We start from the raw sequence: 19,360 nt of genomic DNA, 5'->3' as shown, positions 1-19,360 counted from the left end.
AAGGAAACAACGCAACCTGCAAAATTTGACAATATATGACGCAATTATTGAAGTAGTACAACAGCTCACATACCTGGGCGTACAGATAATTGAGGAGGGTAGCAAGGAGGAGGAAATACGAACAAAGGATAATGCTTGCTAACAAAGCATACTTCTATCTACCGCAGATTTTTCTATCGAAAAACATCCATCTATCTATATAAAAAGGTAGGACGACAAGTCACGCTGTTTGTCCGGTAGGGTAACTACGCCATCTAGGAAAGTAATCTGAACTACCAACTGGCATATCAATCTACTGAATCAATCATATTTTGTTCTTAAAACGATACTAATAATATTAATTACATATTATAATAATTAATAATACGATTAATTTTTTCCAAAAATATTGGTTTCTGTAATTTTAAGGTAATATTTAATAAAAAAATAATGTAAAGCTTTATGTTAGTGTGGATTTAAACACCTAGCGCCACGTAGGCGCCAAAACCTCTTCTGTTTCCCTATCCGTTAATTCACTTGCCCCCTTTTTAGATTCATGTATACTTATTGTAATTTCTTCTTCGTCCATATGTCCACGAGTTGGATAGTCCTCTATAGTCCAGCTGGACAATGTTCTCTTATCCACCTAAAGTTATGTCATCATCATCATTTTGGCTTTACAACCATGTGTGGATCCTAGCCTCCCCAAGAATTTTTTCCAGTCGTCCCTATCCATCGCCTTCCTCCGCCAAGCTTCCTCCTAAAGTTATGTCTTCCTCGTAATTTCGCCTAGTTCACGGGGCCAACGATCAAAACTACTTTCGTGTAACCATTCATCCTCTGGTCACGGTGGCTCACAGATTGTAGATTTCTTTATCTAGGTTTACTCCTCTTAATTTGTCGCGGTTGTCTGTACACCCCATGGTGCTACTCAGTGAAGCTGCTTATCCTACACTGTGGAGAGATAAAAGGATAAAGAATGGATAAGGAGTGGGCAATGCTTTCTGTTTGTACTCATAGTTCGGATCTCATGTATCTTTTTGGATGTCCTGGTCACTGACTATTTGGTAGCTGTGAATTGTGTCACAGACTTGGAAGGTGGCAGTGAGAGCCTAAGAGCCTTCAAACCTTCGTTACGGATTGGTGCCATCAATGAGCGTTTATTAAGAACCAAGACCAATTACTCGGCCTTTCTATCACGTCGAGGTCTCGAGGTCATTCCACAGAGCAGAATGAGAGATGAACCTAAACTGTAAAATCAGCTATTAATTCAATTACGGTATTATACTTGTAATAATAATAGCTTCTTAGGATGTATACGGAGTCCTAGAGAGCATATGGAGCATATGATAATGATATAATATCCTAATAACTTTCCAATTTTAAAAAGCTGAAAATGATTATTTACAGAAACGTTAATCGTAAGAAATAAGATGTATTAGCTGTCTCGAGGTATATGCAACTAATTTCACATCAATGGATCGATGTCTTTCTGTCAAACTGTTGGTGTCAAAAAATAAATAAACATTTTGCATTGCACTGTCTGAAAATGAGTATCAATCCAATTCTTTTGCAAAAATCTATAAGGGATAATGCAGCAGACCTGCATGATTTTTCAAAAGACCTAAAAAGTTGGGGTGAAGAAATGAAACGCAAGGAAGAAGCTTTGAAAAATGATAAGGTAATAATATATTATAGGTAACCTCTATAGATAAATGTTTTAATCATCTCCTACTGTTAAATAAAGCTTCTTAAAAGGCATAATTTCAAAGGTAATTAAGTAAGAAAGGTTATATATGTAATAAATGTGTTCGTATGTGATAAATGTATGGGGTGACAAAAAGTAAATCATGATTTTTGCATTGCAAAACTCATGGGTACTAACAAAGTTTAAAAAATGTTATAAGATCAAGTGTTTACATTGTCGGACAGCTGTACATTTCTTGTATATAAAATTTACTGTTGCTTAACCAGCTGTAACTTGCATTTCTTGTATATAAAATTTACTGTTGCTTAAAATGCAGTACAGAAATAATTTCACATAAATGAGGAAAATAAATGTTTGTTAATGTTTTTGGTTACAGAGAAGAAACCATTCTTATAATACTCATAACACATAATTCAAACAATTTCAAGCAAATATTTTTCTAGCATATCTTGCTTTTTTAGCAAAAATGATTTACTTAAACTTAAGTTTGAAATATTTTAAGAATGTAAAGAAAGTCATAAAGTTGAAACATGAATTGATTAACACATTTAGCCACATGTGCACCAGAATGTTGCACAGCATGTTTTTACTACGAACTGTGTATACCAATTTGGTTCATAGTATTATTGTGTTTAAATGTGGCCACAGTATGTTTGGTCTGAGATGAACAGTACATGTCAATGCTTTGGGGCTTAACATGTTAATAAAACATCTTATGATTTTTTATATGGATTTTTGAACAACATGCAATTAAGGTTAATTTCAAAGTTTTTAACATATATGTAACTGCTAACCTTATGTTCTGGATTGGCTGATCCTAGTCCCAACTGTCTCGTTAATTTAGTAATTGTTTTTGCTGCATTGTATAAATTTTTACCAACTGACAATGGCTGGAAATTGCTTTACAACCAAGCATACATGCTCCTAGCGAATATTTTAACAAAAAAATATTCACATGCAGTTTATTAACAAAATAAAACTTCATCAATTAAAACAAAAGTTTATTTTTTTAATGAAAATGAATGAATATACACTCCAATTATTCATTAATTTTAACATCATTTAACCATCAACTGAATGAATGGATAATAGTATATGATACCAATTATAAAATGTTGTACAAACTTATTTGTACTGTGATGCCCTTTGGACTCTACAATTTTTTATGACACCCCTCGCTGCAGTCCCCAAAAATACTTAACAATTTTAGTACTACCCTAGTAACAGGTTTTCAGAAAAACTCTTTGGAGATTTATAATTTTTATTAGAAAATAAGAACAAAATCAAAACAACTGTAAAAATAAAACGAAATATTTATCTAGCTAGCTGACTAATGAGACGAATGTGCTTGCTTTTCTGGGCATAGCTTCTGAAACCTGTGCCCTAGTTTGAGAATTGCCATTCTCGTTTCTTTTGCAGCTTCAAAATTTTGTCCTTGTCATGTTGAGGCTTTAGACTGGCACCACAGGATAATTCTATTAGTTGTTCTTCATCGTCCTTTCTTGAAAGTATCGATGGTGAAGATGATTGGAAAGGATTTCCAGCCCAGTGATTATTGAGTGATTTCTCCAGATTTTTTTGTAGAATACTGTGTAAAGCAGGGAAACAGTCAATTACTTGACCCTAAAATTGTCTCTTTCATAATAGCAACTTCTGAAACCCAGTAATTTTATCTACCAACTGCAGAATATGAGCATCGCTTACCTGCAAAGACTTATTAAGATCATTTAATTTGTTGAAAATGTCACAGAGATATGCCAATTTTATTATAAACTCTGTATTAACAAAGTTTTGTGCATCATTGACCATTTTACTGTCTAAATTAAATCTAATTTTTCTAATAATTAAAACCTGTCCATCAGAGTTACATAGTTACTTAGTAGAATTTATAATTATGTGGTTATAAAAAATTTATTATTTTAGACATCTCTCAATTCTAAAACTGTAAACAAAGATCCCAAAAGCACTAAAAAGTTTAAACTTACTGACAAATTGAAAAAACCAGCTACAAAACTTGGAGCTACAGATTATGCAGCATGGGATAAATTTGATGCTGATGCTGAACTTGAGAGATTAGAAGAAGATATTCCTGATGATTCAGATTTGACAGATGAATGCAATGAAAATATGATAGATGAATCTATTGTAGAGAAAGAAAAGGTATATTTTATTTTACTTAAATTTAACATCATTCATTTTAATATACATATCTAATAGTTGTTATGTTACTGTTATTTTTATTTTTCTTTAATGTTTTAGGGCAACCAATTTGTTAAAAATCAAAAGTGGGAAGAAGCTATAAAATGTTACACAAAAGCTATTAAATGTTACTCATATGATCCTATATTTTATGCAAACAGGGCTCTTTGTTATTTAAAACTCAATAAGTAAGTATTATATTGCTCCAATAATTTAATGCTCAATATTGATACATAACATCACCAATAAACTTGTTACAATTATCAATTAAAGTATATTGTTTGTTGTAAGTATACTTTGTATACATTAGTAGAGGAAGAGAAAGTATGGAAAGATTATAGTTGAAAGTTGAAGGCAATGTAGCTGGCAAAAGATCTAGAGGAAGATCTCCATGGTGATGGTCAGACCAAATAAAGAACTTATTTATTATTTTCGGAAGCAAAAGAACATGTAAACAGAAAAGATAAATTGACAGCAGTAGTCAACCAAATTACTCAATGACATAATGTGACTATACAATACAATACAGTACAATACAAATGATAAATTACAGTGGAGGGGGAGAACCAGTAATCTACAATTTTGTTAAACAACAACGAAAGTACTTTTTGACTTCTGTCTTATTCAAAATATTCACTTTTTCTTTTAATGAAAGAATTCTTAGACTTATGTGTTATCATAGCACTATTATGTGATTTACTATTGCAACTCTTTTTCGCCATTATTACAGTTGGCCAGACAAAGACACCAATAAAATATGATAAAAATGAGAAAAGAAAAAAACATGTCCAATACTATGAATCAGCAGTCAACAATAGATGCACACATATTTTGTGCTTGGGATAGATAATTCTTTACGTATTTGAATTATCGTATTAGTTGATAGTATAATAGTTTGACTATACCTTAATGTTTTAAAATGGCATACCAACAAGGCCTTTTAGTTCATTAGACTTTGTTTTTCTGTTTATTCTTCTCTGTGTTAGTTCCGCAATGATAAGAAGCTGTTCTTTAAAAAAATGTTCTGGGAAACAATTTAATTTTATAATTAATTTTATTTTTATATAACTTTTCAAAAATTAATATTTTATAATATTTTTATTTACCTATCAATGTAGTTAATAATATAATTTGTAGATTTGAAGAATGTGAGAAAGACTGTGACCTCTCCTTAAAATTGGATGACACATATGTTAAGGCATATCAAAGAAGGGCAGCCTGTAGAATAAAACTTAGTAAATTCGAACATGCTGAAGTGGATTTAAAGAAAGTACTGATATTAGAACCAAAAAACAAGGAGGCAAAAGCTGAATTAGACAAACTCTCTATACTTTTGAAAAGAAATATAGATGTAAGTAAATATCAAAAATGATTTTAAATAATTACATAACTGGTATATTGTACAGTATACAACCAATGTATAACAATGAACCTATCACCTAGACCTAGATCATTGGATTCCAATTGTTTAACAATAAATGGAGATTAACTAGAGATCATTGCTAGACCAAAATTTTGTTTATAGAATTCATTATTTAGTTGAAAATAGGTATTATCAGTACATTATGTCAATAACTCCATTATAGCTGATATGTTCAGTCTTGTTCTAGTTGCCACTGTATCATCGCTCTCTAATTTTGTCTTGATTATATTCAAAGTCTTATCTAATGGCACAGTTAAAGTTGATTTCATGTAATCGAATGAACTTTCTTACAATAAACTCGTCCCATGAATACAAGTTCAAAAATAGAAAAATAGAAAAGTTCAAAAATAAAAATAGCCATTATGATTGCCAACCTCCATAGGGAGACGGCACTCTAAGAAGAAGAAGGAATACAACTTAGCAATATTGGCAATATCACTTTAAAGTTGTCTACTTTAAAATGTATAATATGTGTCTGAATTGTCAATATAAAATTAAATTATTAGAAGAATTTTTCACCAAGTAACAAAAAACAGAATTTGATTAAAAAAATTAATGGGAAAATCCCAGTAGTTGGCTGTATACCATCGTTTAAAAAAACATACAGAAGTTAAAACACTTCACCATTGTATTTAGTTATATAAAAACATATAGTTAAAACTTTTACAAGTGTCGTCAAAATTTGTACAGTAGCATAAAGTTTTCGATCAAATCAGATCATCTTCAGAGCCTTATGTAGTTGAAGCTAACAATGAATTTGTGGCTATGACATCCATATATGGGTTTACATCTTTCCAAAATTAAATTATATGGTGACTCTAGGTCGATGACATTGGATAAAATTTAATACTTGAGGGGCTACATGTCTCCCTGCTCGTTTTTTAACACATGGTTCTTGTCAGTTAAAACGACACAGACCAACTGGCTGAGGTGACAGGAATATAATTTAAGAAGACATCTAAACATGACGAGGTATGGGTGTGTTCCGCGATTAATGTAATTTTTAAAAATTATAAAATCTTATTTTGTTGTAATAATACCTAATATCTTATTAATGAACCTTTAGTTAAAATTAAATTTGTTTAAATGATAAAATTTTTGCCTTAAATCTGCAAATCTCTATTATTGAAAAAACAACAAGTGAATTATTAAATTAGTGGAAATAATGTTTGAGGTTGAATCTATGACATCATAAGTGGTATGAAAATTGATTAATGTAGAAAATTAAAGAAATTGATGTGGTACTATCCACAGAATAGTGTAAGAAATGGTATCAAAAATAAGTACTTATATATATAAAAAAAATTAATTTGAAATCCAATGAAATTGAAGTTAAAAATTTTTATTTTTAAATTTGGGTAATGGTGGTTGCCTAGCAGCGGTAAGAGACCTGGTGTGTAAATTTCTGAGAGTTTAAATTTTTTTTTTTTAATTAGTAAGATGAATAAGCCTATTAAAAATTTTATGAGATAATATGATAACTGAATATGACATTCTAACTATTATTATATTGTAGTTTTGATAGTGATAATATAATATTACCATATTGTGAAGTATGTTAAAATGAATATAAATGGATTTGAGAAAGAATGAATGAGAGTATTAATATAGGAAAGAGGAAATGTGAAATGTTGGTTGAGTAATATACAGCAGCAAGAATAAATTGGATACTATGTTAATGTGAAATGCATGGACAAAGTTAGATAATTAAGTATGTAAATGGAAAAACAGACAAAATGATATGTGTGTGAATATGTATTAGAGAAAGAATGAAATAATAGATACTATATGTTGAGTTAACTGTGAGGGGATTAGATTGACTTGTGTAGTATAGGTGGTAGTGGGGTCCACAGACTGAAAGTGTGGAATGGATGTGTGAAGATGACTGATTGAGTTTAATTTTAGTGGTGAAGTGGTGGTTGAAGATTAAAGATGAAGAATTATGGTGAAGAACAGTACAAAGACAAGTAAGGTGACCAGAAGAAGTAGGAGGCATGAGGAAAGAATATCTGAAGAAGTGAGTTATACAAGAACTGGCAGGAGGACGAGAAATAAGAAACTGTCATGGGATAAGATGGTGAAAGAAGAAGGGGTTCCTTCAACAAATAAGAATCAAAACATTTAAAAACGCCATTTTGAAGATTTTTATTGACTTATAAGTTTATTACTCTTAAATTTTTATGAAAAAAGTAAAAATTTAACCATTTTTTGACCTAATTTGTTAATACCTATTTAAGTCCAAAACATCTACTGCAGGAATCATATTATAGAGGTCCATACTACTCACAAGAACTATTGTTTGCCTGGCCGGGTAAGTGTCGCGAAAAAAATCGAATTTCCCTGGTCTATCCTCCAAATGTGACAGTATCTCCGTATTAGTCTTAAATATATTTTTACATTTATTTTATTGTAAAGCTTAGGCAAGATTTGCTCACTAAATTTTGGTTTTCCTTATATTTAATAAATATGACTATTTAGTATAATTTTTTATTTTTCTCTGCCAAATTTTCACATTGTTTCTCATGATCCTCAGAACTCTCTAGAACCTCAAAATGGCAGGAAAATGTGGCAAATGTTCCAAGAACTGTGTTTTTAAAGAACCTAATAAAGGGGCAGGGGAAGTTTTTGGTTACCCTTGTGACATTTGCAAAAATGTTTTATGCAAAAACTGCACTGGAATTAACTCGACAGAGATAAGGTGTCTACTTCTGGCCACCCGAATTATGCCATATTTGTGTGGTGACAGCGTGCCATAATTCAAAAAGACAGTTAACCTAAACAACCGTGTAAAAGCATTAGAAGATACACTAAGTAAAATCAAAATTGCAAACTGTCAAAAAATGGAGTAGTTTGAAAAACAGATTCATGAGGTAACCGATGAAGTCAAGAGTTTGAAAACCAGTTTTACTACCTCATTTGAAGACATTAAGAAGAATCTTGCCTTCATAAAAAATACCATCTCTAAATCAAATACAAAAAAAAGACAATAATTACAGTTCCACATTGGTGCACGGCAGTGTTTTGTATGAAGTGTCTGAGAGACAAAAGAGATCTTGCAATCTTATGATCTTTAATATGTCTCAAGATCGTGAGGAAAATGACACATCTAAAGCTAAGGAAATGCTGTCGGACTTAGCTGGTTGTGATATAAAAATATTCAGTTCGACAAGAATTGGTAAACGAAACAAAAATGGGTATCAATCACTGCGACTAACTCTAGAGTCACCTGAAATGGTTCGGTTGATATTGAGAAACAAGAAGGAGTTGGATAGAGGTTTAAAAGTATTCCTGGAAGCTGATTTAACTACTGAACAACGAGCTGAGGTCAATGCACGGAAAAATGAGTTAAAAGAAAGACAGTGTAAGGGTGAATCCGATCTCATTTTGAAATATGTTAATGGTGTGCCAAATTTAATACGAAAAAAACTAAACATATCTACCAGGTTCAAAGCCCCCTCAGTCGAGACTTCAAAAGCGCTGGTGTATTTTCAGAATGTCAGAGGGTTACATACAAAACTTCAACTACTGTTTGAAAATACTTCTTACTCACAATATGATATTTTAGTTTTTAATGAAACATGGTTAACAGATGACATAAAGAGCGCCGAACTGCAAATGTTTGACTACAACATATATAGAAGAGATAGATCCTCAGAAACAAGTACCTTCAAAAGAAATGGTGGAGTGCTTATAGCTGTCCCGAAAACCATAACCAGTGTTCGTTTGACAGCGACTCAAAATATCGAACATCTGTTTGTCAAGATTGAGATTGGCCACATCGACAAGTTTATCTTTGTAACTACCTACTTTCCACCACGTAGTATCATTGAGAAGTATGTCGAATTTGCAAAAAATGTAGATAATCTAGCTGAAAAGTATCCATTATATAAGTTATGTATCCTGGGAGATTTTAATCTTCCCAATTGTCAGTGGTCCATTGATGGATTGTCTTCTGTGTCTACTCCATTACCAGGAACCTCACCAAATGAAGTCGATTCCATTTAATTCCTCTCATTTTTATGTTTTTTTCATAATCTGTATCAATTAACACTGTTAAAAATGAAATCAACTCCTTATTAGATCTAGTCATGGTCCAAGATGAAGTGGTTGAGGTATATAGAGCTGAAAGTGTCCTACTCCCAGAGGATAGGCATCATCCTCCACTCTCATTTGGGTTTAAATGTGAATATCAATATTTCAATGAGCCAGGATTAATTGGAGATGGCTTTTATAGATACTTTCGCTCAATGGGTGTACGGGAAGTAACAAATTTTCTTTCACAATTTAACTGGGATGATTTGTTTAAAGATAAAAGTCTTGATTATATGATCAACATGTTTTATGATTTGCAATTGATATCTTTGTTCCTCTGAAAAAGTATTTAGCAAAAAAGTTTCTTGTCTGGGTTTCTGCAGAGCTTAAAAAAAATAGTAATAAAAAAAGAAAATGCATAAAAAATATCTAAAATCTCAATTACTTGCTGACTATAATGAGTTTTCTTATTACGAACTAACTGTAAACAACTGAAAGAAGACTGCTATCTTGATTATATTGCTCTAACTGAATCATCTCTGAAAGATAATGTTAAAAATTTCTGGAAATTTGTTAACAGTAAAAAAAATCAGGAATAATATTCCTGCTGTTATGCACTATAATAATATTTCTGGCATGGAGATTGTCAATTTATTTGCTGAATACTTTTCCAAAACTTATAGTGATAAAGATTTTGATTTACAGGATGAAACCTAACAGGAAACATCAACCTTTCACAATTTAGCATTTCTATTTCGTCTATATACATATGAAAAACTTTCCATTTTGGATACCAACAAGGAGCCAGGTCCAGATGATCTTCCACCTTCTTTAGCTTTACTTTATAGACCTGTTTTTCACATTTTTAACCTGTCATTAAAGACTGGGATGTTCCCGGTCTACTTAAAAACTAGCTGTATTACCCCAATACTAAAATCTGGAGATAATGCTCAAGTGAATAATTATCAGCCTATTAGCATTCTAAGTTGTATTCCCAAAAGTTTTTGAGAGCCTTGTCTGTGACTATTTGTCAGCTACTTTAAAAGGCTGTTTTATCGACCAGCAATTTGGATTTCTCTCTAGCCGCTCCACTGAACTTAATTTATTGACATTTACTGATTTCCTTATAGAATCTCTTGAAAATGGCTTCCAGGTTCATGCTGTATACACAGACTTTACAAAGACGTTTGACCGGGTAAATCACAAGATTTTAATTAATAAGTTAAGGAGTCTGGGTATCCAGGGTGAACTTTTAGAATGGTTGTTATCCTACCTAACTGAAAGAATACAAATAGTACGTGTTCAGGGTTTTCAATCGTTTGAGATTAAGGTACTTTCGGGAGTACCACAAGGATCACACCTAGGACCTCTTCTATTCAATAATTATGTTAATGACTTTGCCTCCTGTTTCCTCTTTGCTTCTTTCCTAATGTTTGCTGACGATTTAAAATTATATTTGAAAATTGAGAATGATGGTGACTATCAAAAACTGCGGTCTGATTGAGATCGGTTGAGCTATTGGTGTGACAGCAACGGAATCTAACTTAATGGAACAAATCATATCTATACTATTAATGGTTGCCCTTTAGACTCTGTATCTCAGATAAAAGACCTAGGTGTTGTGCTCGATTTCAGCTTATCCTACATCCCCCATATCTCATCTGTTGTCTCAAAATCACTTTAACTTTTAGGGTTTATCAAACGTTGTGCTAAAGACTTTCTAAATATCCCACCCATAAAATTTTGTATTGTTCACTTGTGAGACCCCACCTAGATTACTGTTCATGTGTTTGGTCTCCTCACTATAACATCCATATTCAAGCTATTGAGAGAGTTCAACACAAATTCTTAAGATTTGTTGCATTTAAACAAAACCATAGGGAGGATTGAAGAAATTAACTATTCAAATATGGAAAGGTCCCCCAACATAACTTCTCTCCAAATCCGACGTATGCACAAAGATCTAACTATGTTTTATAGTATACTGCACTCTATTCTTTTTGGTCCTCAAGTAATGGAAAAAATTAATCTCCATGTTCCCAGTAGACAAACAAGGCTAAATAAACCCTTTTATGTTAGACTCCATCGCACAAACTACGGACACAATTCCTTCACTTCTAGAACACCAAGATTTGCTAAGCAATATTCCCGAAGGTTGGATTGTTATAATATTCCAAAAGAATTTAAAGCTCAGCTTAAGAACTGTGTGTGATAGCTTGATGTCCTTGTGTTTTGTACACCCTTTGTTGCTATACTGAGGTGTCATTTAATAGTTTAACAATTAGCACCCAACGATCTAGGTGGTTGCTTTATTATTACACACTGACGACCAACGTTGTTTTATTGTTACAAAGTTTTTACTTCACTGTAAAGTTTTCCACTATTACGGTATAGGTATAGCCAATCACTGGGAAGTTTGACATTAAAAGTATTAAATTATTATAACTTTCTTCGCACATTTTAATCAATTTTTTTAAATCACATTTTTATTAGAGATAGACTACATTTTATGTTTTTATAACACTTATTTTCCCATATATTAATACATATTTCCTTAATTTTAGGTAGCTGATCCAAGACCTATCTCAAAATTTACTGCATCCAGGAACAAATCAAATAGCTCAATAAACTTAAAACCCTTTACGCCGATTTATAAACCTCCAAAGGAACAAGAGGTTAACGAGGTACCACAACAAATAATTGATGATAGTACACCTATTCCACAGTGGGTCTCAGATCCAGAAATAATTGAAGTGAAACCAATTCAAAAACCTCCTCATTTGAGATCAAAAAAACCTCTTAAACGAATAAAAATAACTGAAATTGGTGATACTCACACAAAAATTGATGTGTCCAAACCAGTAAGTAAAGAAGCTGTTAAACAGCATGTTTTAGAAAAGAAAGAAAATGATAACAAACAAGGGTCTATTACTACAAGACCAATATCAGCTTTTAAAAAAGATAGGAAAGAAAAATTCATTCAAGAGGCCGATAATTATTTGAACGAATCTCAAGACTCTCCCACTCAAATTTCATTAGATTCTGTTAAAACAGCGGAAAAAAATTTTAATTCTGAATCAATAACGAAACCTGAACCTAATTTACATCACCTCAAGATAGAAGATCTGAATGTAATTGAAAAGATCAATCCCATGAGTACAGCTAAAGATGTTAAAAATTCAGTTAATGACACTAAAAAACTTATAGAAAACAATGAAATAAACACGAGCTTCAAGTGTCCAAAAAATGCTGTACAATTTTATACGAGTTGGAAAAATTTTAGAACCACCGAAGAGAAGTACACGTATCTCAAGTTAATTGGTTTCCAGGATATTCCTAAAATATTTTTAAATTCTTTGGATAGTGCTGTATTTAGTAATATATTAGAAGTTTTAGTCAAACATTTTATAGGAAATAACGACAAATTATATGACATTTTAAATTCGTTTACGGAAGTAAAGAGGTTTAGTGCCATAACTATGTTCTTGAGTGGAGAGGATAAAAGCAGTAAGTAAATTTGGTTGGTTTTTTTAAATTAAAATAGAATAGAAATATGCTTTATTGTCACTGAAAATTGTAAAATTTTATGGACAAAGCTTACAAAAGTCAAAAAAATAATAATAACAATTAAAATTTACTAAAATTACATAAATCGTCAATATCACAGAATAAAACATAAAATATACAATCCATTACAAAATTTCACTAAACTGCAAATTGCATAATAAAACCTTACGAACTAATTTACGAATAGTTTAAGCTGCTGCATGTGATACCCAAATATATATATATATATATATATATATATATATATATATATATATATATATATATATATAGGTATATATATATATATATATATATATATATATATATATATATATACATATATATATTGTTATGATTGTTTATTTTGACTTTAATCTTAGTTTATTGAGCCAATAAAAAAAATATAACTTATTTGTTATCAAAAGTAAAATAAACTCCTTATATTACCTGTGTTCGATGGATTCAAAGATTTTCTAGTTGTCTTTTATCGGGATAGAGAAGAAAGATAAAAATAAAAAAAATATTATATTACAAAAATTTACGTTTCTTTATTTTATATGAACGAATAAAACAATTATCAAATTCTGTCGTTATCTTATCAATCAGCATACAAGAAAATAAATCAAATTTTTATAATAATAAGATTTTAAATCTACATACATTTATATTAAGTGAAAACCAATTTTACTTAATTTTTCTTTACTTGAAATAAGAAACAACAAAACTTTAAACTTTTGATTAGCCTAACAAAACCTCAGTTCTTAAATTTGAATGCTAATGACCATGATGTCAAACCGATCCTTCACAGATATAAAATTCAGTTGTACAAAACACTTACAGCTTATTTTCTTATTGAGTTGTATGTTGGAACATACCCAGAAAAATCCAGTCTCCTCACGATGTGATCTCTCCTTTTTGGCACCTAGGCTCCTTCCTAACGTCTCTGCAAACCTGCTGCACTAACCAAAAACACCTGATGCACTTCTCCAAAAGCTCAACTACTTATTAATGACACAAGGACCTCCTTTTGTCAACTTGATGCCGTAAAACTACTTTCACAAATCTTCACAAAATGCCAATGGTAGATACAAGGACCTCTGGTCAATCTACTTGCTATCTCCTTCTGCAAAACTATTCAATTCTTTTCACAATGCCGGTATCCAACTCACGAACCACACCCTATCTTGAGACAAACGACTGTTTCCTTCGATGACCAAATTATAACTCCTTCTGCGGTTCTCATGATCGGCTCACAAATTCCCATTTAAAAACGACCTTCCAATCAAAAGCTCAAATTGTGTTTACCATGATTTTGGAAAAGCCTAATTTCGGTTTCAGAGAAAAACTAAATAGCTTACTTTAAGATTGGTTTTGTCAATACACAATTTATACATATTTCAAAAGATTAGAATATGGTCATTTAATACTCGATTATACAAACAATGAAAAGATTAACTTACAGGTAAAATGTCATCTAATTCTAAACAAAGGTTTTTTGATAATTTTGTTTGAAACGGAAAAAGGTCGTTTGCCAAACAAATTTCTATTCTTATCTACACTAAATCTTATCTTAAATTACTATATACAATTTGTTTATATTGATATCTTAAAATTTTATTTCGATGGATTTTTTTATTTATTTTTCTTTGGTTGGGAAAGAAGAAACATAACAATATATATAAAAAATACTTTGTTGCTTGTACCTAAGCGTACTGTACTTTCTGAATTATTCGTCAAGAAACTCTTCCACTGAATAATACGGTATTTCAGATAGATAGGCTTTTGTCAATTTACAGAACTTAAGGAAAGAAGTTGTAGATTTAAGTTGCAAAGGGAGATGGTTGTATAATTTTTTTGCCGAATATAATATAGATTTCTTTACTAACTCAGTGGATGGGATCGGTAAATACACATCAAAGCTTGAATTTCTGGTGGAGTAGTCATGACTAGGTCTTGCTGGAAAAACATGTAGGTGTTTACGAATTAATCAAAAAATTTCTAGAATATATAGAGAGGGAAGAGTTAATGTCCCGTGATTTTTGAAGTAGCTTTTGCTTTGTGTTATTCTACTGAGGCCAAAAAGATACCGTATTGCTCTTTTTTATAATTTAAAAATAACATCAGATTGGGCAACTGTACTAGAACCCCAAAAAGGAAGGCCATATCGAAGATGAGACTCGAACAAAGAAAAGTTTGTTATTTTGGAAGATACTAAATTCATTTCCTCCGAAACAGATCTTCTTTGCGTAGCTGTCTTATCCACGTTAAAAGAGAGTAAATTAGAGTCGGACCAGGTTTTTATCTTAAGTAGATTAGAAGTTATAATTGCATGAAGAGTTGCACTATTTGAGTTCTTCCAGGTAACACTGGTATCATCAGCAAAAAGAAAAATTTTTCCATCAATTTTGAAGTTAGTGATGTCATTTAAAAAGATAAAGAAAAGTAGAGGACCTAGTACTGAACCTTGTGATACTCCACATATAATGCTTTTGTTTAAAAATCCATAACTATAGATTACTATTAACCTTTGGAATAATTCAAACCTTTTTTTTTGGCGAATGTTTTTTATTTGCAATTATTATAGCCACTACTCCATTAGTAGTAGTGTTTGTTATTATTGTTACATATTGCCATAGGTAGATTTAAGATTACTTACCATTTGAAGCATATTGACATATTCTATAGGAATAACAGGTGTCATATTACAAGTATTACTTGAAATTATTATTAAATGTACAGGTAAAATTTCTCAAAATTATCATACATAACAACTCTTTATTCAGAACTGGAAAAGCAACGGAGGGAGTCAGATACTTCTGATGTTACATGCTCCTTTTGCCCTACAATTATACTAAGTATGAATACATATATAGTAAATTTACCTCTTCCAAATACTTCTGTGCTGTCTAAAGGACAGTCAGCGCTTACATATATGTTGGGAACAGCAATTTTCACAAACTCCAGCACTACATCAGGCTTTGGCTTTTTCAAAGGGCCATCACCTGTAGCCAGCATGCTGTTGTTTCTCTGCATTTTCTACGATAAAAACTTTACTTAAATAAATAAAAGTATTTTACCTCTATTTCAATTTGTTTCACAATTTTCGTAGCTGTTCTGAAGTCCTTAATATATCTACCTCAGGCTGGCAGTTATATAATATGCTGTATTGTACTCCCAACCCTTCTTTTTTCATTAAGGAAGCACCGTATGTCCTTTTATTCTCTACAGTATTATTTTCCTTTAACAGCTGGATTAAAAACACCTTTCCTTTTGTTTAATACATTGCATATTTAGTACAATTTCACTAAAAATTTTCATTTCATTAAAAATCCACATAATTGAAATTTATTCCCTCGAATGCATATTTTTTATAATATATTACATACCTTAAAATAATTTATTAAAAATAAATTTTTGTTTAATATACAACATGCCTCTTCTTCAATAAAGTTAAATTTGGCACTAAAAATATTTAAATAAAGTTTTGTGACAATGGTAATAATTGACAGAATCTTTTACGAGAATACCCGAAGTATCGTTTATAGAACACAACAAATACTTGAGCACGACTTGGCGGAGCACGTGCTCAAGCACGAGCTTGAGTACCGACTATAAATACGGGCATTAGTCCACTTCATTATTGCAAATTAGAAAATCAAAATCAATACACACTAAACACAGCCAAACGAACTCGTTCTTTAATTTTCTTTTGATGTACCGCCCAGTGAGCGAACTCTAGGGAAGGTAAACACACGCATATGCTATCGTTTGTTGGGGCGTACACATTTAGCGAAAGCGTTTGGTCGCAAGGCTTCAGCCACATGCGTTCGTCAAATGTGTATAACCTGCCGAAACTAAAAAATGACAGTGAACGATCCTTCGATATGCGTCTACATCGATATAATGCGTCTATTATTCTTTGCTTAAAGGTTAAACACAATATTTAACTTAGACATGCCACAAGAATACAGTTTCAGAACAGTAAGAAGATGAATTATGTACATAGTATCATTTTAATCTTCGCTAATTGTCGCTGAATTATTTTACGTATAATAACTATTATTTGTTGTTATATAAAGCAAATTCTGAAATATCACAATGCTAAAATTTTAGGGAAATAGTTACTTTATATTGGACAATGCACATAACGAAAATTATATCATATCCTACGCATTGTAATCATTAAAACATCAACATTATTGCATCACGTTGTATTTTAATCATTAAAATTTTTATAGATGTATGGAAGTTATTGGATCACATTAAAGAATGCAAGGAACGAGAAAAAGACGACGTTGACAAATTAATAGCCAAATACGAACTTTAAATTAGTTTGCAGCACAACGCACCCTCACGACGTTCCAAGTTATGTAAAAATTATTTACGTGTGTAGCACGTGTTTCTTACTTTATTTTAGGTTCTCTAACGTTTTTTATATTTATAATCTGTTGATATAGTTGTAAAAATTTAATAAAGTTATAAAAATATTTGTGTTGGATAATATTTATAAAAAAAACAACCCTACATTCCTTAATAAAAATCCTTGTCACTAGGTTAACATAATCCAGTATTCGACACAATCGAATGCTTTTTCGGAATAATTTTCGACCACGTATACCTACGCATATGAGAAATTGGTCGTAAGTAGCAGCCTATTGGCGTATTATTCAGTAAAGTTTGTTTATCAGAAAATGGTTTGCTTCAATTGTTAAGACCGGTGTGGAGCGATAAGCAAACGAGGTAGACAGAGTTGGTCTTTTGACAATTAACACTGACTAGACGGTACTCCTATAATAAAGCAAAGGATCCACAAAATTTAAAATAATTACGACGACAAAAACAAAAAAACGGATGTAAAATATATTGCTTTGCCTTATATACCCGAAATTAATGTTTTCAAATGAATTTTAAAATAAATATATTTTAATTGCTAAGATATTAAAAACACAAACGTATAAAACAAATAAATAATAAGTTGTGGTTCTGAAAAGAACCATTTTCTTTAACGTTACATTTGTAGATTTGATGACAGTATCACTCCACACATAGTTCTGTTTCGCTATCGCTATCCTCATCTAAATTAATTATGATCGGTTCAATTATATTATGATCTACATGAACATATGAATTTTCTTTACTTATTACGTGTCGGACTGAATTTCTCAAACTACTTGGAAGAATATCATTGACACATTTTCTTATTAACTCTACAACAGTACTACTTAACGTTGGAAAAATATTTTGTAACCTCACGTTAGACTTTAATTCGTGCCACATATGTTCTATGGGATTAAACATACAATAATAGGGTGGAAGCCGCAGCACTGTATGTCCCATTTCCTCTGCCAATGTATCACAAACATATACTTTTTTATAGAAAATACCTTTAAAACTTCTAAAAGCTCTTGTTTGGTGTAACATTCTTCAAAATACATATCATTCGTCTCCATGTAATTTTGAATTTCCAATTTAGTATTATTCGAGTTAAGAGTTTTACTTAGTTGGTGACTGTGATAGCTTGCATTGTCCATTCTTTTTCTTCAGGCTCCTTCTCCTATCGGAGGTTGGAAATCATCATCGATATTTTAATTTTATTAGCCGCGCTTCTGAATAATTCTAATGAGTTGCAACCGAACCACTCTCTCAAATTTCTTAGTCAGGATATTTTACGTCGTCCTGGGTGTCTCTTTCCTTGTATCCTCTCTTGCATAATTAACCTAAGTAAAACGTACTTCTCGCCGCTCATTATATGACCCAGATATTGAATCTTTCTAATTTTAACAGTTTTTATGACTTCAAATTCTTTCTTCATTCTTTGTAACACCTCTATATTAGTTACTTTTTCAGTCCACGATATTCTGTGGATTCTCCTGTAGCACCACATCTCAAAGGAGTTTAATTTTTTGATTTCAGACTGTTTTATTGTCCACGCTTCCATGCCGTTATAGTAAAGTAGCATTGTCCATTACTATCGCGCTATTCTGAGTAATGTTTGGCATAAGATTACTTTTGAACCATTCTTCAAAAAGTTCTGCCGTTGTATCTTCATGGTAGTCGACGCAAGAGTCTTTAATATTCATTGCAGAAAGCCACAGGGCATTTGGAACCCAACCATTTTCTGAGTTATTCTTTTCCCTTTATTTGACCGAGCTTTTGTCTTACATTTACCATTACCTTCACCTTACATTTATTTGATATTTTAATTTTATCTTTATTTAGAAGGAGGGAAACAGCCAGTGCTTCGTGGAATAAACATAAGCAAGCTAGTTACGATTGGTTATACGGATTTCTGAAGAGGATGAAGACCTTATCGCTACGCTCTCCGGAAGCAACCAGTCTTTCTAGAGCAACTAGCTTCAACAGAAACAATGTGTTAAAATTTTTCGGAAATTTAAAGACAGTTGTTGAAAACAATTGAATTGAACCAGAAGCAATTTGGAGCGTGGACGAAACTGAACTTTCAATTGTCC

The 19,360-nt window shown here is 31.5% G+C and overlaps 1 protein-coding gene across 1 annotated transcript; it reads left to right on the top strand.

The window, feature by feature from the left end:
* Positions 1–1,456: 1,456 nt before the first annotated feature.
* Positions 1,457–17,377, top strand: spag (RNA polymerase II-associated protein spaghetti). Its single transcript, XM_072532990.1, has 6 exons — positions 1,457–1,660; positions 3,611–3,847; positions 3,947–4,074; positions 5,024–5,237; positions 11,906–12,848; positions 17,129–17,377. Exons 1-6 carry the CDS (start codon positions 1,529–1,531, stop codon positions 17,215–17,217), a joined length of 1,743 nt encoding a protein of 580 aa, XP_072389091.1. The 5' UTR covers positions 1,457–1,528; the 3' UTR covers positions 17,218–17,377.
* Positions 17,378–19,360: the final 1,983 nt, after the last annotated feature.

Source organism: Diabrotica undecimpunctata, chromosome 5 (assembly GCF_040954645.1).
Source record: "Diabrotica undecimpunctata isolate CICGRU chromosome 5, icDiaUnde3, whole genome shotgun sequence".
In the NCBI taxonomy this organism is placed as follows: domain Eukaryota; kingdom Metazoa; phylum Arthropoda; class Insecta; order Coleoptera; family Chrysomelidae; genus Diabrotica; species Diabrotica undecimpunctata.
Note: the sequence above shows the minus strand (reverse complement) of the source record. Positions and strands in the feature narration are given on the sequence as shown.